General features: G+C 47.6%; 1 protein-coding gene across 1 annotated transcript in view; it reads left to right on the top strand.

The window, feature by feature from the left end:
* wdr44 (WD repeat domain 44) overlaps positions 1–23680 on the top strand; it is a 62667-nt gene that overhangs the window by 28944 nt on the left and 10043 nt on the right. Inside the window, exons 5-15 of the mRNA XM_078412635.1 lie at positions 4098–4228; positions 5122–5214; positions 7273–7409; positions 8153–8236; positions 9136–9242; positions 9977–10128; positions 11833–11971; positions 13849–13910; positions 16331–16447; positions 17193–17315; positions 21243–21434. Of these exons, the coding sequence (XP_078268761.1) occupies positions 4098–4228; positions 5122–5214; positions 7273–7409; positions 8153–8236; positions 9136–9242; positions 9977–10128; positions 11833–11971; positions 13849–13910; positions 16331–16447; positions 17193–17315; positions 21243–21434 (1337 nt within the window). The remainder of the gene's footprint in view (positions 1–4097; positions 4229–5121; positions 5215–7272; positions 7410–8152; positions 8237–9135; positions 9243–9976; positions 10129–11832; positions 11972–13848; positions 13911–16330; positions 16448–17192; positions 17316–21242; positions 21435–23680) is intronic.

Raw genomic sequence — 23680 nt, forward strand, 5'->3', positions numbered from 1 at the left:
CCAACCCCTGCATATCCATCTGCCTGTCTAAAAGCCTCTTAAACCTCTTGTTATCAGACAACTGAACCATCCTACCAGCAACTGGAGAGCGGTCCTGGGCTACTATCTACCTGCACTTTCCCCTGCAACCGCACAAGATGCAACACCTGTCCCTTTACCTCCCCCCTCAACTCCATCCAAGGACCCAAACAGTCTTTCCAGGTGAGACAAAGGTTCACCTGCACCTCCTCCAACCTCATCTATTGCATCTGCTGCTCTAGATGTCAACTTATTTACATCGGCGAAACCAAGCGCAGGTTCGGCGATCGCTTCGCTGAACACCTGCGCTCGGTCTGCATTAACCAAACTGATCTCCCGGTGGCCGAGCACTTCAACTCCCCCTCCCATTCCCTGTCTGACCTTTCTGTCATGGGCCTCCTCCAGTGCCATAGTGAGGCCCACTGGAAATTGGAGGAACAGCACCTCATATTTCGCCTGAGCAGTTTGTAGCCCAACGGTATGAACATCGACTTCTCCAACTTTAGGTAGTTCCTCTGTCCCTCTCTTCCCCTCCTCCTTCCCAGATCGCCCTCTATCTTCCTGTCTCCACCTATATCCTTCCTTTGTCCCGCCCCCCTGACATCAGTCTGAAGAAGGGTCTCGACCCGAAACGTCACCCATTCCTTCTCTCCCAAGATGCTGCCTGACCTGCTGAGTTACTCCAGCATTTTGTGAATAAATCGATTTGTACCAGCATCTGCAGTTATTTTCTTATACTACTATCTACCTCATTGGGGACCCTCGGACTATCTTTACTCAGACTTTATTGGACTTCACCTTGCACTAAACGTTGTTCTCTAACATGTATCTTTACACTGTGGACGACTTGATGCTAATCATGAATTGTCCTTCTGCTGACTAGATAGCACAAAACAAGAAGTGTACCTGGGTACACGTGACAATAAACTGAACTAAATGTCATTATCTGCCTCCACCATCACCTCTGGCAACATGTTCCAGGTTCCCACCACACTCTGTGTGTAAACAAAACGTTGTCCCGCATGTCCTTTAAACTTAGCCCTTCCAAACAAAAATGCCATGCCCTCTAGTCTTTGACATCGCCACCCTGGGGTAAAAGCTTCTGTCTGCCTGCCCTAGGCTTGTATTCACTGGAGTTTAGAAGGATGAGAGGGGATCTTATAGAGACATATAAAATCATAAAAGGACTAGACAAGCTAGATGCAGGAAAAATGTTCCCAATTTTGGGGGAGTCCAGAACCAGGGGCCACACACAGTCTAAGAATAAAGGGGAGGCCATTTAAAACTGAGGTGGGGAAAAAACTTTTTCACCCAGAGAGTTGTGAATTTGTGGAATTCTCTGCCACAGAGGGCAGTGGAGGCCGATTCACTGAATGAATTTAAAAGAGAGTTACATAGAGCTCTAGGGGCCAGTGGAATCAAGGGATATGGGGAGAAGGCAGGCACGGGTTACTGATTGTAGATGATCAGCCATGATCACAATGAATGGCGGTGCTGGCTCGAAGGGCCAAGTGGCCTCCTCCTGCACCTATATTTTTTATGTTTCTATGTCCCGGGCGTATGTGATGTTCGCGATCTCTTAAGTTGTGATTCCATGCTCGTGAGTGAAGCTGAGGAAAGAGTGCGTGACCTTTGGACACCATTAATAAACAACTTGGTCATGAACAAGATGGACACAAAGTGCTGCAATAGCTCAGTGGATCAGGAGCAGCTGAATATCAGGGTCAGAACTCTTCAGACTGAAAAGAAAGGTGGGGGGAGGGGGAACAAAGTTGGTGATGAACTAAGTACTTCTGGGTTGGCAGAGATAGCACCCTCTCGCAAACAGTGGTCTGATATTGGTCAGACCATGGCCTGGGTTTTGCAGTGGAAAGCCTGCCATTGTTGCCTTGCACGATAGACAGCGTTTCCATTTCCATGCTAAAGCATGTCACAGTGTTTGTTGCTGACACTGGGCCAGGCTGCTCTGTGACACTAGCTTAGTCTGGAACACATCGTTGCAGTGATATTTCTTCTCTCCATCATCTGCAAATGCCGGACGCACAGGGAAAGCCCCACGATTGATCCCTACCCAGACAGTAACCGGCTTCTGATAGAAGGTAGACACGGCACAGTGCTGTCACTCCGCTGATGATTGGTCTACTCTCCACAACAACAAAAGTGCTGGAGTAAGTCAGCAACTCAGGCAGCATCTCTGGAGAACATGGACACTCAACGTTTCAGGTTGGGACACTTGCCTCAATCTGAGGAAGATTCCCAACCGAATACGTTACCTATCGAGGGATAGACATATGATGAGTGTTTGACGGCACTGGGCCTGTAATCACTGGAGTTTAGAAGGATGAGGGGGAACCTCATTGAAACTTACCGAATAGTGAAAGGCCTGGGTGGAGTGGATGTGGAGTGGATGTTTCCTCTAGTGGGAGAGTCTAGGACCAGAGGACACAGCCTCAGAATGGCAGAGTGGAAGGACTGAAGAGATTCAACATGGTGCAGCACTCAGAGTTTTGGCCAGGTCTTTGTGCTTGGATACCTGCAGTCAGACTGGGACCTACAACCTTGTCAGGTGAAGGTGCTACCATTTGAGCCGTGCATGTTTTGTATTGTCGTAGGTTATTATAAAACAGGACTATATTAATGTCCACAGTGATCTTTTCAAAGAGAAGCTTTAGTACTTCTGCCGTGCAATTAAGAATGTGTCATGTTTTTTGCTGCAGTCTGCAATTAGCTGAAGTATTTGTGGTACACCAGTGCATGTGACCACACCAGCCTTGCGTGTGTTTCTCACGGTTCTTATTTGTATCAGTCAAAAAGCCAGAGAACTAAACACCATGCTAGCAGGCCCTTTGGCCTAACTCATCCGTGCTGACCAAATTGACCAACAAAACTCGTCTCAATGGCCTGGACTTGTCTCCTTCCCCTCAAAACCTTTCTTATCCATGTACCTTTTAAATGTTACCATTACATCCGTGCCCGCCATTTCCTTTGGCAGCTTGTTCCTTTTATGCGACACCTCAGTAATAAAGTTGTCCCTCATGTCCCTTTCCAATCTCCCCTCTCACATTAGACCTTTGTCTTCTATTTTGCAACTCTTCTACCCTGGGGAAAAGACTGGTTATTCACTGTTTGTTCCTTGTGATTTTATACACCTCTCAGGACCCTCCTTAGTGTCCCAGGCTCCAGGGCAAAGGCCCAGCTTATTTATTACTCCGATTCTGCAGACCCAGTAACATCCACATGAATCTTTTCTACACCCTTTCCAGTTTAATAACATTGTCCTTGTGGTAGGTCGACCAAAATAATACACAGTACTCCAAATGTGGCCTTACCAACGCCTTGTATAGCTGCAACATTCCGTCCCAACTCCTGTACTCAATGCCCTGACCGATGGAGGCAAGCGTATGGATTGTTGCTTCACCATCCTGTCCACCTGTGACGCCACTTTCATGAAATCATGAGCCTGCACTTCTTGTTCTCTCTGTTCTACAACACTCTACATGGCCCTACCATTCACCGTACAAGCCCTGGCCTGGCCTGGCTTGCCAAAATGCAACACCTCACATTTGTCTGAATTAAACTCCATCTGCTATTCCTCGGTCCATTTGATCAAGATCCCATTGTAATTGTAGATTACCTTCTTCCCAGTCCACTAGACTCCCAATCTCGGTGTCACCCGCAGGCTTACAAACAGTGCCATTTGCATTCACATCCAAGTCATTAAATACATAACAACAGTGAACCCAAGACCAATCCCTGTGGCACACAACTTGTCACTAAGTTCCAATCTGGAAAACAACCCCTTGCACTGCCCAGTGGAGCAGGACAATTGAGTCATCTGGAGATGGAATCTTGAGCAAAACACAAAGTGCTGGAGGAACTCGTTGGGTCAGCCAGCATCTGTGGAGGGAACGGATAGGCGATGTTCGGGTCAGGACCCTTCTTCAGACCCAAGGTCCTTGTTCCATTGACATTAAGGCCTTGAGTGATATTTCTGCAGATTTAGCCAAACACTGTATTGATATAAGAAGTCAGAATGCGAAATGATAGTTGGTAAATGATGTCGTTTGTGTTCAATGCAGGTCCTCTAGATCCTGAGGCATCCATTGGTCTAGTGAGTCCCACATCGGCCGTCGAGAATTTGACCAAAGAACTGCAGCATTCTCTGGATCTTGCTAGTGCAACCAGTGGAGTCAAGGTTGTTACTGCACAGGTAAGGAGATAATGCTGGAGTTTGGGAAATCAGAGATGCTTAAAGTATCCATATTTAGTTTGGGCTAACTGCTATCGGCTTTCGAGATGCAGTGCGGAAACAGGCCCTTCGGTCCATTGAGTCTGTGCGGACGAACGATCACCCCAGACACCAGCACTATCCGACACACACCAGGGACAATTTACAGAAACTAATTAACCTACAAACATGTACGTCTTTGACTATGGGAGGAAACCGGAGCATCCAGAGAAGACCCACGTGGTCACAGGGAGAACGTACAAACTCCGTACAGTTAGCAACCGTAGTGAGAATCGAACCCGGGTCTTTGGTGCTATAAGGCAGCAACTCTACTGCTACAGGGAGAAATTAGGCAGGACTTTATTCCTTGAAGCGCAGGAGGATAATGGATGATCTTATGGAGGCGTCTAAAATCATGAACGGGATTGATAGGGTGAATGCACAGAGTCCTTTGCCCAGAGTAGGGGAATCAAGAACCAGGGGTCAGAGGTTTAAGGTGAGAGGGCAAAGATATAATTGAAACCTGAGGGGCAACTTTTTTTATTCAGAGGATGGTGGGTGTATGGAACGAGCTGCCAGAGGCAGTAATTGAGACAGGTACAATAACAACATTTAAAAGACACATGGATGAATACATGAATGGGAAAGGTTTTGGGGATTATGGGCCAAATGTGGGCAAATGGGACTAGCTTAGATGGGGCACTGTGATCATCATGGCCAAGTTGCGCTGAAAGACCTGTTTGTGTTCTGTATGACTCTACGGAATTTCCTGTTGGTTGAGAACTAAACACAATGGCCGAAACCACGAATATAAGTAGTTAAACTACTGTTTATCTTTTTCATTTGATGTGAGCTTTTGAAAATTAACTTTACAGGAGAATGGGAAAGGAGCTTCGGGTGATCCGGAAACTGAGGAGATTGGACCACAAAGACCCCGGTCAAACTCAGGGCGGGAGCTGACTGACGAGGTGGGTATCTGGCGTAACTCGGGGAGTCAGGCTGCCTAACCTGATGCGTCACTCCAACACTTTGTCTCATTTTGTAAACCAGTAACTGCAGTTCCATTTTGTTTAGAATTGAAGGAAGTCTTGTGTAAGTGGAACATGTTTTTGATTAACTGTAGAGTTTTGCAGTCTGGGCTGAAGGGCCTGTTGTTGAGCTGCTCTGTGATCCATGTTCCAGTTTGATGCTAGTCTGTGCTTGTGGCTCTCAGGGCTCCTTGTAATGGAGCTGGAGTGAGTTACTGTGGCTGAGATTGAACCTCCAGTGGACATGCCCAGTCTTTGTAAACCTACCCGATGCAGTTAATGAAGTGATGAAACACAACCATTTGTGTCGAAGTGGGAAATGTGTTTCAGATCTGAGTGAAACACTATTTTCCTTGCGTTGGGTTCTGCCACAGAGCTCTAAGAGTTTGTGCTCATCTCATTTTGACGTGTTATTCTATAAATATAATTAGAGAAGTGAAAGATTACGAGGCAGGTAGAGCCTGACTGAAAGCTGCAATGAGTAAATACAGGGAGAAGGAACTGAAGCTGAACAAACAAAACTATCAGTTGAAGTCTCCTTCACGGGTCTGTTGTCACCGCTGTAGCGAATACCAAAGGTCGCAGATGTTGCGGTCATTCAATCCTTTGTGGGCTGTTCCATCCAAGAGAGAGGTGTGAATGGTTCAGGCATCTGACAAAGGATGTGGAAAGGTTGGCTACCCATGAGCAAGCTGCAAGGTGAATCGCTGCGACTTTAACAATAGAGTCGGACTTGTGAAACTTTGGTGAAAAGAATTTGACACAAGCAGTGGTGGGGCCACTGCCTCTCAACGCCAGAGACCTGGGTTCCATCCTGACCTCAGATGCTGTCTGTTTGGAGTTTGCACGCTTTCCCTGTGATGGCATGGATTTCTTCTGGATGCTCCAGATCCTCCCATGTCCCAAAGACGTGCGGCTTTGTGGGTTAATTGGCCCTCTATACATTGGCCCAGTGTGTTGGGAGTGGATGGGAAAGTGGGATCATGTAGAATGGGCGATCAATGGTCGGCATTGATCTTTTCTGTCTGGAGATCAAGGTAACGGATGAATATTTGATCTAAGCCCACACCACACCACAGGGAAGTGTGATTGAGATTCCAGGTGCCGTGCTGAAGGATTCAACGGCTTTGCCTTTTATCGTGTCATTAAGCAGTCAATGTGGACCACTACCCACGCCCTGGGAGCCAGTTTGCAAGGGTACACACCAATGACAAACTCCATCACACCTCCACAGCAGCAGCACAGCCTTTAGACACCCACTAAAGCTTTTAGAGATACAGCACGGAAACAGGCCCATCGGCCCACCCAGTCCACACCAATTAGTGATCACCCCGTACACCACCACTATCCTGCACACTTGGGACAATTTATACTTTTACTGAAGCCTATCAACCTGTACGTCTTTGGAGTGTGGGAGGAAACTGGAGCACCCGGAGAAAACCCACACAGTCACGGGGGGAACCCCGGATTGAACCCAGGTTTCTGGAGCTTTGAGACAGCATTTCTACCACTGTGCCACCCATTTCTACCACTGTGCCACCCATTTCTACCACTGTGCCACCCATTTCTACCACTGTGCCACCCATTTCTACCACTGTGCCACCCATTTCTACCACTGTGCCACCCATTTCTACCACTGCCACCCATTTCTACCACTGTGCCACCCATTTCTACCACTGTGCCACCCATTATTTTGGGAAAAGCAGATTGTGGTTTGAGAAAGATGCAGATCGTTTGGGAGAGGGAGCTGTGCAAATGAAATTACCTCGGTTCCACATTATTCTTTTCTTTATAAACTTATCAGCCCCTTTTTAATCTTATTGGTATGACAGCCAATAAAACTTGTTCTTGTGCATTGAAATTTTGTTGGATTTTATTTGAATGAAATGCTACACACTGTGCTTCAGTCAATTCACATTTTTTTAAATGTTGTATTGTAAATTTAATCCTCCTTTGGTTTGCTTGAAAAGACTTAAACAATAATTTATTTTGCAAAAGGAAATTCTAGCGAGTGTGATGGTGAAGAACCTGGATACTGGGGAAGAGATCCCGCTCAATATGGCCGAGGAGAAACTTCCCAAAGGCCTCAACCCACTGACGTTACATATAATGCGGAGGACCAAGGAGTATGTGAGGTACGTGGCCACCTCGAGTCTTTCCAGTAACTAATGTAAATGAAGGGCGGCACGGTGGCGCAGCGGGTAGAGTTGCTGCCTGACAGCGAATGCAGCGCCGGAGACTCGGGTTCGATCCTGATTACGGGCGCCGTCTGTACGGAGTTTGTACGTTCTCCCCGTGACCTGCGTGGGTATTCTCCGAGATCTTTGGTTTCCTCCCACACTCCAAAGACGTACAGGTATGTAGGTTAATTGGCTGGGCAAATGTTAAAATTGTCCCGAGTGTGTGTAGGATAGTATTAATGTGTGGGGATCGCTGGGCGGCGTGGACCCGGTGGGCCGAAGGACCTGTTTCCGCGCTGTATCTCTAAACCTAAAAGATGCAGTTGGAGCAGATGATGGTTTCACCGCATCATACGATGTAACACAAGTCAAAGGTACTCCTAAAGGTACTCGGGAGCAAAGTAATAACTGCATGGCCATAATTACCGACTAGTCTTTCTTCTACTGGAGTAAACTGTGATGCTTGAAGCTTGTGATAAATGCTGAAAGAGCCCAGCATTAGTGTGAAATTATTTGATTTTAAGTTGGCTGAGAACTTAGACAAAATGATAAAATGCCTGTGTATTAACAAGTAGACTGTATCACAAAATGCTGGAGTAACTCAGCAGGTCAGGCAGCATCTAGGAGAGAGGGAATAGGTGATGTTTCGGGTCGAGACCCTCAAGTAGATTGTAATCAGGATGGTTTTACAATTTCAGTAACGATGCTGCACAATCAGATGATGAAGAAAAGATTCATCCCACGCAGACTGAACCTGATGGCCACAAAATCAAACAGAAAACGTAAGTCTCGTCTATAATCTTCCCGGTTTTATTCTAATAGGAAATATCTGCCAATATTTTTACCAGAAGTTCTACTATTTGTTCAGGTAGACCTGCTATTTAGAATAGTTGTGATCATAAGAAACTTTGTGTTGTAGAAAATCGCTTTATAAACCAATTGTGTCAATGGGGATAGACACACAAAGCTGGAGTAACTCAGCGGGACAGGCAGCATCTCTGGATTGAAGGAATGGGTGACGTTTCTGGTCGAGACCCTTCTTCAATGGGGAAAAGGGGGTGAGGAGCCAGAGACTTTCGGACTCGCAATGATAAAGTTATTATTCCTGCGCAATTTTTAGAAACAGATTTTTTTTCAGCTAAAAGAAACTAAGGACTCTATGGTTTAATAGAGGATGATTGCACAAGGAGGGAAGAAGATAATTCGTTATTGCCTTCCATCACAGTGCAAACTTGATGTTTATGTTGTGTGTCTTGTGCATTTTTGGTATGACTGTATGGCACATCAAGTTCTTACATACTTGGCTAATAAATTAATTACAATTACAATTTACAATTACAAGTGGCAATTGGACTTTATCTTGCACTAAATGTTACCCCCTTTACCCTGTATGTGTGCACTGTAGACGGCTATATTGTAATCATGTGTAGTCTTTTCACTGACTGGATAGAACGCAACCGAAAAGCTTGACACTGTACCTCGGTACATGTGACTACAGTGATAAGCTAGAAGCAATTGCCTGTCAATTTCAATGGTTACCTCCAGTCTTTATTCATTGCTCTCGTTTGATATCAGTAGTAAACCTTGTCCTTTAACAGCTGCTTACGTGCTGGATATAATCTGATTATTTTTAGGAGATGTATAATGAATGTTTGATCTCATAAATGTAATTGTTTTCCAGCAATCAACTAAAGAAATTTTTGGGGAAATCGGTGAAGAGAGCCAAGCATCTTGCAGAGGAGTACAGTGAAAAAGCTGTCAATAAAGTCAAGAGTGTTCGTGATGAAGGTAAGTTTGAGGGATAAATGGCTTCTTGTATTTCTTTGAACGGAAAACATTTGATCAGAATAATTTCTTGTGGGTGATACATGGTCACAGTGGTAGAGTTGCTGCCTCACAGCATCAGAGAGCCGAGTTCCATCCTGACTACGGGTTCTGTCGCTACGGATTTTGCACGTTCTCCCTGTGACCGACCGCTTGGGTTTTCTGCGGTTTCCTCCCACACTAGGTTTGTAGGTTAATTGGCTTTGGTAAAATTGTAAGTTGCCCCTTGTGTGTGGGATAGTGCTGGTGTTCTGGGGGATCACTGGTCGGTGTGAACACGGTGGACCTAAAGGCCTGTTTCCAAGCTGCATCTCTAAAAGCCTAAAAACAAAGCTTTAGTGGGTGTCTAAAGGCTGTGCTGCTGCTGTGGAGGTGTGATGAAGTGTGTACCCTTGCAAACTGGCTCCCAGGCTGTGGGGAGTGGTCTACATTGGCTTGCTTCTAGTGCTTGGTCAGGGGTGTGGGAAGTGGTCCACATTGGCTTACTTCTCTCACTTGGTCAGGGGTGTGGGAAGTGGTCCACATTGGCTTGATTCTCTCACTTGGTCAGGGGTGTGGGAAGAGCAGGGAAGTTTAAAAATGATGCACTTTAAGCACACTCAACTTCCCAAAGTTTCCCAAATTCCAACATCACCTTCCTGGAGCAGTGCTTCCTTGCTCTGTACGGTTGCTGTCAAATTGTCGATGACTGCTTTCAGTGTTCCACATGGATCAAGATGATGCCTCTTCCAGTGACGATGAGGGAATGCCGTACACGAGACCTGTCAAGTTTAAAGCAGCGCACAGCTTCAAAGGACCCTTTGACTTTGATCAGATTAAAATGGTCCAGGATCTAAGCGGAGAACACATGGTAAGTTCTGATATTGGGATGCGTCATGCGCGTCCACATCACTGCCAACGTCTCTGGTCTCGAGTCATACAAGTTCACCGTACCTCCTGTGTAAACGGCCTCATAAACATCTGATCTGTAATAACAAAACATTAAAGATTCCGAGGGGGGGGGGGGCGGGAGGAAGAGGAGAGAAGTCCAAACATGTAATCAAAAACCACGTCATTCTAATTATTTTCCAATTATTTTAAAGGTGCAAAATATGAATAAAACTGCAAATTGAGGACAAACCTTTGAGACTTTTAGGATATTGAGATCAGTCATTTGTATATAATGTGTGCTTATGGATCATCTTAAAAGTATAATGATGTATGTAATATGTCTGAAGAAGGGTCTTGACCCAAAACGTCACCCATTTCTTCTCTCCGGAGATGCTGCCTGTCCTGCTGAGCTACTCCAGCATTTTATGTCTATCTGTGATGTATGTAATGGAGTGGGAAGCAAACTGAAAATTCTGGAAACACAAAAGCAAGTCTGGAAGCCCTCAGGAAGCATTGGTGGAGAGACATGGTTGTTGTTTCAGGTCAAGCTAGCTTATCAGTAGAAGCCTTAAAGTCAGGCAGAGCCTTTACAACACACCAACCTTGCCTCAACTGGTGTGAGGTATTCCAGTTGCCCCAATCGTGGGAGGTTGTGAAGGTGTTAGTGAGGACCCAGAAAAGGTTGGTGGGGATGGCTCTCGGGGTGAATGACTAAGGATCGAAGGATGCTGGGGGAATATTCTTTTAGCAAAGAGAAAGATAAAGGGAGATAAGTTTAGTTTAATTTATTGTCACGTGTCATAGAGTCATAGATTGATACAGTGTGGAAACAGGCCCTTCGGCCCAACTCGCCCACACCGGCCAACAATGTCACAGCTACACTAGTCCCATTTGCCTGCGCTTGGTCCATAACTCTCCAAACCTGTCCTATCCATGTACCTGTCCAACTGTTTCTGAAATGATGGGATAGTCCCAGCCTCAACTACCTCCTCAGGCAGCTTTTTCCATCACCCTCTGTGTGAAAAGGTTACCCCTCGGATTCCTATTAAATCTTTTCCCCTTCACCTTGAACCTATGTCCTCTGGTCCTCGATTCCCCTACTCTGGGTAAAAGACTCTGTGCATCTACCTGATCTATTCCTCTCATGTTTTTGTACACCCCTATAAGATCTCCCCTCATCCTCCTGCGCTCCATGGAATAGAGACCCAACCTACTTAACCTCTCCCTATAGCTCGCACCCTCTAGTCCTGGCAACATCCTCGTAAATCTTTTCTGAATCCTTTCAAGCTTGACAATATCTTTCCTATAACATGGTGCCCAGAACTGAACACAGGTACAGTGAAAAGCTTTTTGTTGCGTGCTAAGATCAACTAATCAGGGGTCTGGGCAGATTGGATAGGGTCCATTAAGGCTGTCATGGGAATATTGCATTTCAATATTGTGAAGAAAAAATAGGAAGGGCAGTGGAGCGTGCAAACTATAGTGACTCTGGTAAAGAGTCAGTGAAGACGATGGGTCGAATGGCCTCCTGTGCTGTAACCCTTCCACGGATCTATAACTATGCTGGTGAAGTAATCGTGCAGTTTGCCATTAGAGAGCAGGCGTTTCATCAAGGTATCCTCCCAAAGAAAGGGGTTTGATTGTTCCGGATGACGGGAGATGACAGCTGGATATTTGCTTGCAGGGAGCGGTGTGGACGATGAAGTTTTCACACTGTGGACGTCTGCTGGCAACGGCTGGCCAGGACAAAGTTGTGCGGATATGGGTTTTAAAGAATGCGTGGGACTACTTCAAGAACATGAGAATAAAATACAACACGGAAGGTAATCAGCTTCTCAATGAGACTGCACAGTCCAGTTTATTGTCAGTCGAACATGTGCTGTGAGGTACAGGTAGAATGGAAACCCTGCTCACAGCAGCATCACAGGCACGTAGAGTCAGACAGCACACACAAACATGATTAGATTTCAAGATCAAGATTTCAAGATCAATTTATTGTCACATACCAATTAAGGTACAGTGAAATTTGAGTTACCATACAGCCATACTAAGCGAAAAGCAACAAGACACACAGCCACATAAAATAAAATTCAACATAAACATCCACCACAGCGGATTCCACATTCTTCACTGTGATGGAAGGTAATAAAGTTCAATCATCTTCCTCTTTGTTCACCCGTGGTCGGGGCTGTTGAACCGTCCGCAGTCGCCGCTGCCGACGGTCTGAAGCCCTCGCCTGGGGATGATCGATTCCCCGCGTCAGGACGGTTGAAACTCTCCGCAGCACGGAGCTCCCAAGCCGGCCTCTTCTCACCAGAGACCGCGGGCTTCACGGTGTCAAATTCCACAGGCCCCGCAGTTGGAGCTCTCCACAGTCCATCTTCGGCAAAGGAGCGCAAGCTCCGCGATGTTAAAGTCCGCGGCTTGAAGCGCCGGGCCGGTCCCCAGGAAAGGCCGCACCGCTCCACGATGTTAGGCCGTAGTGGGGACGGAGATACGATACGGAGAAAAATCGCATCTCCGTCGAGGTATGAGATTGGAAAAAAGTTTCCCCGCACCCCCCTCACCTAAAACAAACCAAGGAACACTAAAACATAGTTTTATCACATACTTAAAATTAAAAAACAGCAAAGGACAGACAGACAGACTGCTGGCGAGGCAGCCAGTGCTGGTGGCGCCACCCGGTGGAATTATATAAACTACACAAATGCTGGCGGACAGTGAGGAATAAAAGACCGGTCAAAGACCATTCACCCTTTCATGCTGCTTTATGAAAAGCTTTGAGGAAATACAGATGCATCCCAGTCATTGATTCCCGTGTCAATGTCACTAATTGTATTGTTAAAAAATCTTAGAATTATCAATCGCTCCTTCCCTTTGATAAAGCATTGATTTTTTTTCAATTATTAGTTTGCATTTTAAGTACCTTGTTATTGATGTAGGCGGTGGCTTCTGCTATTTTCTGGGTAGTTGACGTCAGATTAATTGGTCTGTGACCTATTTATCGCTCCTTTGTTAAGGCAGGAGCTTATTTCAGTGACTCTAATCTTATGCAACAGGTAAAGGAAACCTTGGTACAGGAGTTCAGCCTGCCTGACAGGGAATGCAAGGATGAAGCAAGCTTTAAGCAACAGCTTCTGATGACTGGGTGTTTTCATCATCATTACTTAGGGCAGGTGGTTCCTGTTTTGACTTTGCTGTGTCTTGGCACAGGAGGAGTTGGTGGACTCATTGAGAAACATCTGGTGTGAACCACAAATATGTACACCACACAGGGGCACAGCGGTGGAGTTGCTGCCTTACAGCACACAGCGCCAGTGACCTGGGGTCCATTCTGATAACGGGTGCAGTCTGTACGGAGTTTGTACCTTCTCTCCGTGACCATGTGGGTTTTCCCCAAGATCTTCAGTTTCCTCCCACACTCTAAAGAGGTACACGTTTGTAGGTTAATTGGCTAGGTACATTTGTAAATAGTCCTTACTGTGTGTAGGATAGTGTCAATGTGCGGGGATCGCTGGTCGGCGCGGACGCGGTGGGCCGAAGGGCCTGTTTCCGCGCTGTATCTCTGAACTAAACTAAACTTATGGAAGGGAGAAATAATGCCTTTGGTTTATTAATCTTTCCTAAAGCTGTTAAGAGGCAAACTGCCATTTCTTTCTCCAACCTTCTGTCCAGTAACGATGTTGTAAACTTCATCCAGGTCGCGTGTCCCCATCGCCATCACAAGAAAGCTTGAGTTCTTCAAAGTCCGACACAGATACGGTACGTATGAAATGTATCACGACACGTGTCGTGGCCTGGACCCATACATGATGCGTGTCGCAGCCTGGACCCATACATGATGCGTGTTGCAGCCTAGACACATACATGATGCGTGTCGCAGCCTAGACACATACATGATGCGTGTCGCAGCCTAGACACATACATGATGCGTGTTGCAGCCTAGACACATACATGATGCGTGTCGCAGCCTGGACACATACATGATGCGTGTCGCAGCCTGGACCCATACATGCTGCGTGTCGCAGCCTGGACCCATACATGATGCGTGTCGCAGCCTGGACCCATACATGATGCGTGTCGCAGCCTGGACCCATACATGATGCGTGTCGCAGCCTGGACCCATACATGATGCGTGTCGCAGCCTGGACCCATACATGATGCGTGTCGCAGCCTAGACACATACATGATGCGTGCCACGGCCTAGACATACATGATGCATGCCACAGCTTAGACACATCCTGGGGGGACAGGGCTTTCTCCATCGCTGCTCCCACCCTATGGAACTCACTACCCCAAACCGTTAGAGACTCCTCCACACTCACCACATTCAAAACATCGCTGAAGTCTCACCTGTTCAGTACTGCCTTCAACCACTGAAGGTCACCTCACCTTCTGTCTCCTTTCTCTGTTCGTTTACTTATTTACTTATTTATCTATTTATTCATTTCCCTATGTTCTCTAAATCCCTGTAAAGTGTCTTTGAGTATATGAAAAGCGCTATATAAATAAAATGCATTATTATTATTATTATTACGATGCATGCCACGGCCTGGACACATACATGATGAGTGTCGCAGCCTAGACACATACAAGGCATGAAATCAGTTCCTCAGCAGCAACACAAAGCCAGCAATGATGAACTGTGCTCTCGGCATGATTCTCTGTTGCGTGTTGTAAGACATGTTGATGATTAGTTCTTATTGTTATGAGTTCTTGTAGTTCTGATCTAGTCTGATCTAGTCACCTCTGCCCATCTCCCCTCCACAACCCCCAACCTGCCCGCACTGCCCGACTCTCTCCCCCCTGATGATTAGTTCTGTGTTGCACAGAGAACAGAATCGAACCATTGCATTAAAGCAGAGAGAGCTTGGCAAACAGCTCATAGAGTTATAAAGTGATACAGTGTGGAAACAGGCCCTTCAGCCCAACTCGCCCACACCGGCCATCAATGTCCCAGCTACCCTAGTCCCACTTGCCTGCGCTTGGTCCATAACCCTCCAAACCTGTCCTATCCCTGTACCTGTTCAACTGTTTCTTAAATGATGGGATAGTCCCAGCCTCAACTACCTCCTCTGGCAGCTTGTTCCGTATAGCCACCACCCTCTGTGTGAAAAAGTTACCCCTTGGATTCCCATTACATCTTTTCCCCCTTCACCTTGATCCTATGTCCTCTGGTCCTCGATTCCCTACTCTGGGCAAGAGACTCTGTGCATCTACCCGATCTATTCCTCTCATGTCCATCATGTTCCTTCTATTCGCTGTAATGAAATGTGTAAAATGGCAGCTACCGTAGAAGTGAACTATTTTAACACTGTCTACTTGTCTATGGCCTGTTGAATGTTGCTGATGAAAGGTAATCCACACAGTGATGACCCTCTGTATTTTACCAGAGCTATTTCCAAAAGTACCCAGGCTGCATGACCCCACCAAAGTGTAGTCCACATGGAATAGTACAGGTAAAAAAGTGCTGGAGTAACTCAACAGGTCAGGAAGCATCTGTGGACAACATGGCTAGCCAATCCGAAACATCACCTCTCCATATTCTCCAAAGATGCTGTCTGACCCGCTGAGTTACTCCAGCACTCTAGATTTTTTTGTAAACTGGCATCTGCAGTTCCCTTTGCTTCTATAGAAGGAACAGGACCTTTGGCCTACAATGTCCGTGCTGAACATGATGCCATGCTAAACTAATCTCATCTCTGCACGTGACCCTTATCCTTCCGTTCCCTGCATGTCCCTGTGAAGTTAGTCTGGAAGCATTGGACTCGAGGCTCATTATGCATCTTTCACAACTTGACACTCAAGAATACCATTCCTTCTCTCCCGAGATGCTGCCTGACCTGCTGAGTTACTCCAGCATTTTGTGAATAACTCAAGAATATTTGTTTGTTGTGGGAATTTTGCTCAGGTTTTGATCAACCATCTTGGTTTTTGAACACAGATACAATAGACAATGGACAATAGACAATAGGTGCAGGAGTAGGCCATTCGGCCCTTCGAGCCAGCACTGCCATTCAATGTGATCATGGCTGATCATTCTGCACAATTGGTGCAGGAGTAGGCCATTCGGCCCTTCGAGCCAGCACCGCCATTCAATGTGATCATGACCAAGTGTGAATATGTGGAATTTGGAAGAATTGTCTTGTGAGAATCCAATCTTCTTTTCTCTGGTTGCTCAGGCCTACAGCGGGACTGAAGATTCTGATCCTGAAGACAAGAATGCACCGTTCAGGCAGCGGCCATTCTGTAAATACAAGGGACATACTGCTGATCTCCTAGACCTCTCCTGGTCAAAGGTACAAAAGTAGAACCTACCTGAGCTCCCCGTGTGTGTTGTGCCTGAATGTCACTGGACTTTGTGCGGGATGTCATCCTTGGCCCCACTTGATGAGTCGACACCCCCTGTGAGAAGGCAAACAGTATGTGTGTCTTTGGCTGATGTGCATGAGTGGCGGTGTATGTGAACCTCTCTCGTCTGAAAGGGCTGCTGAGGTTCCTGGATGGATGTGAGGGAATTGGTACAGTTTAGTTTATTAAAATATATTTGCCGAATATATTCAGTTGCAGTTTTTCTCCTGCCTCTGTACCAAGTCTTTTCTGCTTCTAACAGAGATTAGGGAGGCACGGTGGCGCAGCGGTAGAGTTGCTGCCTCACAGCGCCAGAGACCCAGGTTCGGTCCCGACTACGGGTGTTGTCTGTACGGAGTTTGTACGTTCTTCCCGTGACCTGCGTGGGTTTTCTCCGGGTGCTCCGATTTCCTCCCACAATCCAAAGACGTACAGGTTTGTAGGCTAAGTGGCTTAGTAATAATTGTAAATTGTCCCTGGTGTGTTTAGGATAGTGCTAGTGTATGGGGATTGCTGGTCGGCATGGACTTGGTGGGCCGAAGGGCCTGTTTCCTCTTTGTCTCTAAACTAAACAACAAAGTCGCTCCTATTTTCCAGCAAGTGTAACCTTGCTGTAACCAGCTGTTTACTCCTTGCACTGTGCTGTAAGTCTGGAGAAGATGTTAACACTGAGGCTTTGTTTAAATCTCTCAGAACTACTTTCTGCTGTCGTCTTCCATGGATAAAACAGTGCGATTGTGGCACATCTCCAGGAGGGAATGTCTGTGTTGTTTCCAGCACATAGATTTTGTCACCGCGATAGCCTTTCACCCACGGGTAAGCAGCAAGTTAAATGTTATTGAAAGGCTGGTTGCAAATCCTGATGTCTTAATCCTGTGTACCTGGTGACATGTTGTTGACAAAGATTGATTATTATTGTAGCCCCGAGCTTTGCCAAAGCTGGCTGTCTTATGGGAGTGCCTGCTGTAATGAGAGTGTTGTAATAGTCACACAGCATGGAAACAGGCCCTTCTGCCCAACTTGCCCATGCTGACCAAGATGCCCCATCTAGTCCCTCCTGCCCACGTTTGGCCCATGCCCCTCCAAACATTCAATATCAATAGACAATAGACAATAGGTGCAGGAGTAGGCCATTCGGCCCTTCGAGCCAGCACCGCCATTCAATGTGATCATGGCTGATCATTCTCAATCAGTACCCCTTTCCTGTTTTCTCCCCATACCCCCTGACTCCGCTATCCTTAAGAGCTCTATCTAGCTCTCTCTTGAATGTATTCAGAGAATTGGCCTCCACTGCCCTCTGAGGCAGAGAATGCCATAGATTCACAACTCTCTGACTAAAAAGGTTTTTCCTCATCTCTGTTCTAAATGGCCTACCCCTTATTCTTAAACTGTGGCCCCTGGTTCTGGACTCCCCCAACATTGGGAACATGTTTCCTGCCTCTAACATGTCCAACCCCTTAATAATCATACGTTTCGATAAGATCCCCTCTCATCCTTCTAAATTCCAGTGTATACAAACCTAGTGCTCCAGTCTTTCAACATATGACAGTCCCGCCATTCCGGGAATTAACCTAGTAAACCTACGCTGCACGCCCTCAATAGCAAGAATATCCTTCCTCAAATTTGGAGACCAAAACTGCACACAGTACTCCAGGTGCGGCCTCACTAGGGCCCTGTACAACTGCAGAAGGACCTATTTGCTCCTATACTCAACTCCTCTTGTTATGAAGGCCAACATTCCATTGGCTTTCTTCACTGCCTGCTGTACCTGCATGCTTCCTTTCAGTGACTGATGCACTAAGACACCCAGATCACATTGTACGTCCCCTTTTCCTAACTTGACACCATTCAAATAATAATCTGCCTTCCTATTCTTACCACCAAAGTGGATAACCTCACACTTATCCACATTAAACTGCATCTGCCATGCATCCGCCCACTCACACAACCTGTCCAAGTCACCCTGCAACCTCATAGCATCTTCCTCACAGTTCACACTGCCACCTAGCTTTGTATCATCGGCAAATTTGCTAATGGTACTTTTAATCCCTTCATCCAAGTCATTGATGTATATTGTAAATAGCTGCGGTCCCAACACCGAGCCTTGCGGTACCCCACTAGTCACTGCCTGCCATTCTGAAAAGGACCCATTTATCCCCACTCTTTGCTTTCTGTCTGTCAACCAACTTTCTATCCATGTCAGTACCCTACCTCCAATACCATGTGCTTTAATTTTGCCCACCAATCTCCTATGTGGGACCTTGTCGAAGGCTTTCTGAAAGTCGAAGTACACCACATCCACCGGCTCTCCCCTGTCAATTTTCCTAGTTACATCCTCAAAAAATTCCAGTAGATTAGTCAAGCACGATTTCCCCTTCGTAAATCCATGCTGACTCGGAACAATCCTGTACTACTATCCAAACGCTCCGCAATTTCGTCTTTTATAATTGACTCCAGCATCTTCCCCACCACTGATGTCAGACTAACTGGTCTATAATTTCCCGTTTTTTCTCTCTCCCTCCTTTCTTGAAAAGTGGGATAACATTAGCTACCCTCCAATCCACAGGAACTGACCCGGAATCTATAGAACATTGGAAAATAATTACTAATGCGTCCACAATTTCTAGAGCCACCTCCTTAAGCACCCTGGGATGCAGACCATCAGGCCCTGGGGATTTATCAGCCTTAAGTCCCATTAGTCTACCCAAAACTTTTTCCTGCCTAATGTGGATTTCCTCCAGTTCCTCTGTCACCCTAGGATCTCTGGCCACTAGAACATCTGGGAGATTTTTTGTATCCTCCTCAGTGAAGACAGATCCAAAGTACCGGTTCAACTCTTCTGCCATTTCCTTGTTCCCCATAATAAATTCCCCTGCTTCTGTCTTCAAGAGACCCACATTTGCCTTGACTATTTTTTTCCTCTTCACATACCTAAAAAAGCTTTTACTATCCTCCTTTATATTATTGGCTAGTTTACCCTCGTACCTCATCTTTTCTCCCCATATTGCCTTTTTAGTTATCTTCTGTTGCTCTTTAAAAGAGTCCCAATCCTCTGGCTTCCCACTCTTCTTTGCTATGTTATACTTCTTCCCTTTTATTTTTATGTTGTCCTTGACTTCCCTTGTCAGCCACGGGTGCCTCTTACTCCCCTTGGAATCTTTCACAGTAAGAATATCATCACAGTGAGCTGTTTATGTACGCTCTCTTGGGTCGTGAGCTCGTTGACGCGTTGCCAATGTCAAGAGCTTGTCACGTGCAAGCTTTTCTTTTCCTTCCAATAGCGAGACCAAGCTCTGGTTTAACAAAACGCACCACAGGATCGACATTCAGGCCGTCCTGACTGCACCAACAAGACCAGCAACATGGCCCCCAAGCTGACCAGCCACCTGGCCACCAAGCTGACCAAAGACAGTGAGCAGTGAGCTGAAGGATGAGTGCCCGGCAAGGCACAGACCATCCTGTGCTGGCAACACGCTGCTCCTCCTTTGTCACAGCGCCCAGGTCTTTGTCCCTCCATCAGTGGGCCATTCGGCCCATCAAGTACTCCTACCTTCATAACTCATAGGAGTGGAATCAGGTCATTTGACCCATCACGTCCATCATTCAATCATGGCTGAACTATCTCTCCCTCTCAACCCCATATTCCTGCCTTCTCCCCATAACCCTGACACCCGCACTAATCAACAATCTCAATCTCTGCCTCAATGGAAGGTTGCCCCAGGGGGGAGGGTACAGTCCCGCAGTGGGTGGGGGGGGGCTGCCCCAGGGGGAGTGGGGGGAGGGGGCTTCCCCAGGGGGAGGGGGCTGCCCCAGGGGGAGTCGGGGGAGGGCGTTACCCCAGGGGGAGTGGAGGGGGTGGGCTTCCCCAGGGGGAGGGCGTTACCCCAGGGGGAGGGGGCTTCCCCAGGGGGAGGGGGCTGCCCCAGGGGGAGTCGGGGGAGGGGGTTACACCAGGGGGAGTGGGGGGAGGGGGCTGCCCCAGGGGGAGTGGGGGAGGGGGCTGCCCCAGGGGGAGTGGGGGAAGGGGGCTGCCCCAGAGGGAGTGGGGGGAGGGGGCTGCCCCAGGGGGAGTGGGGGGAGGGGGCAGTCTTCCGCAGTGGGTGGGGGGGGCTGCCCCAGGGGGAGTGGGGGAGGGGGCTGCCCCAGGGGGAGTGGGGGGAGGGGGCAGTCTTCCGCAGTGGGTGGGGGGGGCTGCCCCAGGGGGAGTGGGGGAGGGGGCTGTCTTCCGCAGTGGGTGGGGGGGGCTGCCCCAGGGGGAGTGGGGGAGGGGCTTCCCCAGGGGGAGTGGGGGGAGGGCGCTACCCCAGGGGATTGGGGGGGCTGCCCCCGAGTGAAAGGGAGGTCTGTCCCAGTGGCAGGGGTGCCAAAGGGTGAGTGGGGGGCTCTACCCCGGGGGAGGGGGGTTTGCGTCTGGGGAGGGGGGTCTACCCCGGGGGGAGGGGAGGGGGTTCCCCCGGGTGGAGGGGGGTTTGCGTCAGGGGAGGGGGAGGGGGTCTACCCCGGGGGGAGGGGTGTCTGCATCAGGGGAGGGGCTCTACCCCGGGGGAGGGGGGTTTGCGTCTGGGGAGGGGGTCTACCCCGGGGGGAGGGGAGGGGGTTCCCCCGGGTGGAGGGGGGTTTGCGTCAGGGGAGGGGGTCTACCCTGATACAGTGGGCTGCATGGTCCGCGGTCAGGCTGTGGACAGTTGACACTCGGGGTGTGGGTGCGAGGGTACATACCACTGATACCGTGTTTCCCTGCAGGACGACAGGTACTTCCTGAGTGGGTCTCTGGATGGGAAATTGCGTCTGTGGAACATCCCTGACAAGAAGGTGGCTCTGTGGAACGAGATCGACGGACAGACAAAGCTGATCACAGCTGCTAACTTCTGCCAGAATGGCAAGTACGCGGTGATCGGCACGTACGATGGCCGATGCATCTTCTACGACACAGAGGTGATTCGCCTTTCGTTGTCCATTTACATTTCAGTGCCGGTTATTCCCCAAGTGGTGCCGGGCACTGCCCGGTGGCCAGACCTTGGTTCACTCACGTTCATAACTCGTGGGAGCAGCAGGAGCCCATTTGGCCCATCAAGTCTATTCCATCATTCACTCATGGCGAATAGAAACATGGAAAATAGGTGCAGGAGTAGGCCATTCGGCCCTTTGTACCTCCACCGCCATTCAATATGATCATGGCTGATCATCCAGAATCTGTACCCTGTTCCTGCCTTCTCCCCATATCCCTTGATTCCTTTAGCCCGAAGAGCTATATCCAACTCTCTCTTGAATACATACAGTGAATTGGCCTCCACTGCCTTCTGTGGCAGAGAATTCCACAGATTCATAACTCTCTGGGTGAAAAAGTTCTTCCTCATCTCAGTCCTAAATGGCCTACCCCTTATTCTTAAACTGTGACCCCTGGTTCTGGTCTCCCCCAACAATGAGAACATTTTACCTGCATCTAGCCTGTCCAATCCCTTAAGATTTTTACATGTTTCTATAAGATCCCCTCTCATCCTTCTAAATTCGAGTGAATACAAGCCCAGTCGACCCATTCTTTCATCATATGTCAGTCCCGCCATCACGGGAATTAACCTGGTGAACCTATGCTGCACTCCCTCAATAGCAATAATGTCCTTCATCAAATTAGGAGACCAAAACTGCACACAATACTCCAGGTGCGGTCTCATCAGGGCCCTGTACAACTGCAGTCGGACATCCTTGCTCCTAAACTCAAATCATCTCGCAATAAAGGCCAACATGCCATTAGCTTTCTTCACTACCTGATGTACCTGCATGCATACTTTCAGTGACTGATGTACAAGCATACCCAGGTCTCGTTGCAGCTCCCCTTTTCCGAATCTGACACCATTCAGATAATAATCTGCCTCCCTGTTCTTGCCACCAAAGTGGATAACCTCACATTTATCCACATTATACTGCATCTGTCATGCATCTGCCCACTCACCCAACCTATCCAAGTCACCCTGCAGCCTCATAGCATCCTCCTCGCAGCTCACACTGCCACCCAGCTTTGTGTCATCCGCAAACTTGGAGATGTCACATTTAATTCCTAATCTATCCCTTTCAATCCCATTCTCCTGCCTTTTCCCCATAGCCACATTTCACAAAGTGCTGGAGTAACTCAACGGGTCAGGCAGCATCTGTGGAGAACATGGATAGGTGACATTTCACAAAGTGCTGGAGTAACTCAGAGGGTCAGGCAGCATCTGTGGAGGACATGGATAGGTGACGTTTCGGGTCGGGATCCTTCGGGCTGATTGCAGTGGGGAGAGATAGCTGGAAAAGTCACACATTTACCAATCTCTAGATGTTAGTGAGTTTAAAAAGTCTAATGCCTGACTTCAGAAATGGTGCAGGAGGTGATTCGATTTCTGAGGCATTGGAGAAAAGTGGATAGATATTCCTCAGCAGTTGAATAGCCATTTTTAAATTGATTTGATGAAATTGGAGAGGAATCAAAGTCCTCAAGTAGAATTAATTTTTTTTTGCAAGCAGGATTAATGGTAGCAAACATGAAAGGTATTGAATACACTAATAGCACATAGACATAAAAATAATCTGTCCAAGTGAAAAATGTAAAATGCTGATGGGTCATGTAAAAATGCCTGTAATCTGCTCAGCACTGATAAACTTCATCTAAAGCAAGGTTACACCGACCGACATGAGGCAGCCCACAGTGAAAGTAAACCATCAACTCCAGGTCAAGCCCCACCTGAATTACCACATCTGGGCCTCCAGTTACTGAAACAGACACAAGTGCTGGAGTAACTCAGCAGGTTAGAGTTTCTCCAGAGATGCTGCCTGACGTGCTGAGCTACTCCAGCACTTTGTGTCTATCTTTGGTATAAACCAGCATCTGCAGTTCCTTGTTTCAGAAACAAAATATTGAACATGCACAAGGTTTTCAAAGCAGCCAGCTCTGCTTGAAATTCCTGTCCTTTCCACACACAACCGGGCTCCAATGCCAACGATCCCGTTTTAAAACAAGGTTGTCATTGTTTTATTATTGTGAACCACTTGCTGGCGATGAGACAAAAATGTAAACGCTCGCATCTGTGGAGAACATGGATAGGTGACGTTTCACAGAGTGCTGGAGTAACTCAGTGGGTCAGGCAGCATCTGTGGAGAACATGGATAGGTGACGTTTCACAGAGTGCTGGAGTAACTCAGCGGGT

The sequence above is a fragment of the Rhinoraja longicauda genome, chromosome 15 (genome assembly GCF_053455715.1).
Source record: "Rhinoraja longicauda isolate Sanriku21f chromosome 15, sRhiLon1.1, whole genome shotgun sequence".
NCBI lineage: Eukaryota > Metazoa > Chordata > Chondrichthyes > Rajiformes > Arhynchobatidae > Rhinoraja > Rhinoraja longicauda.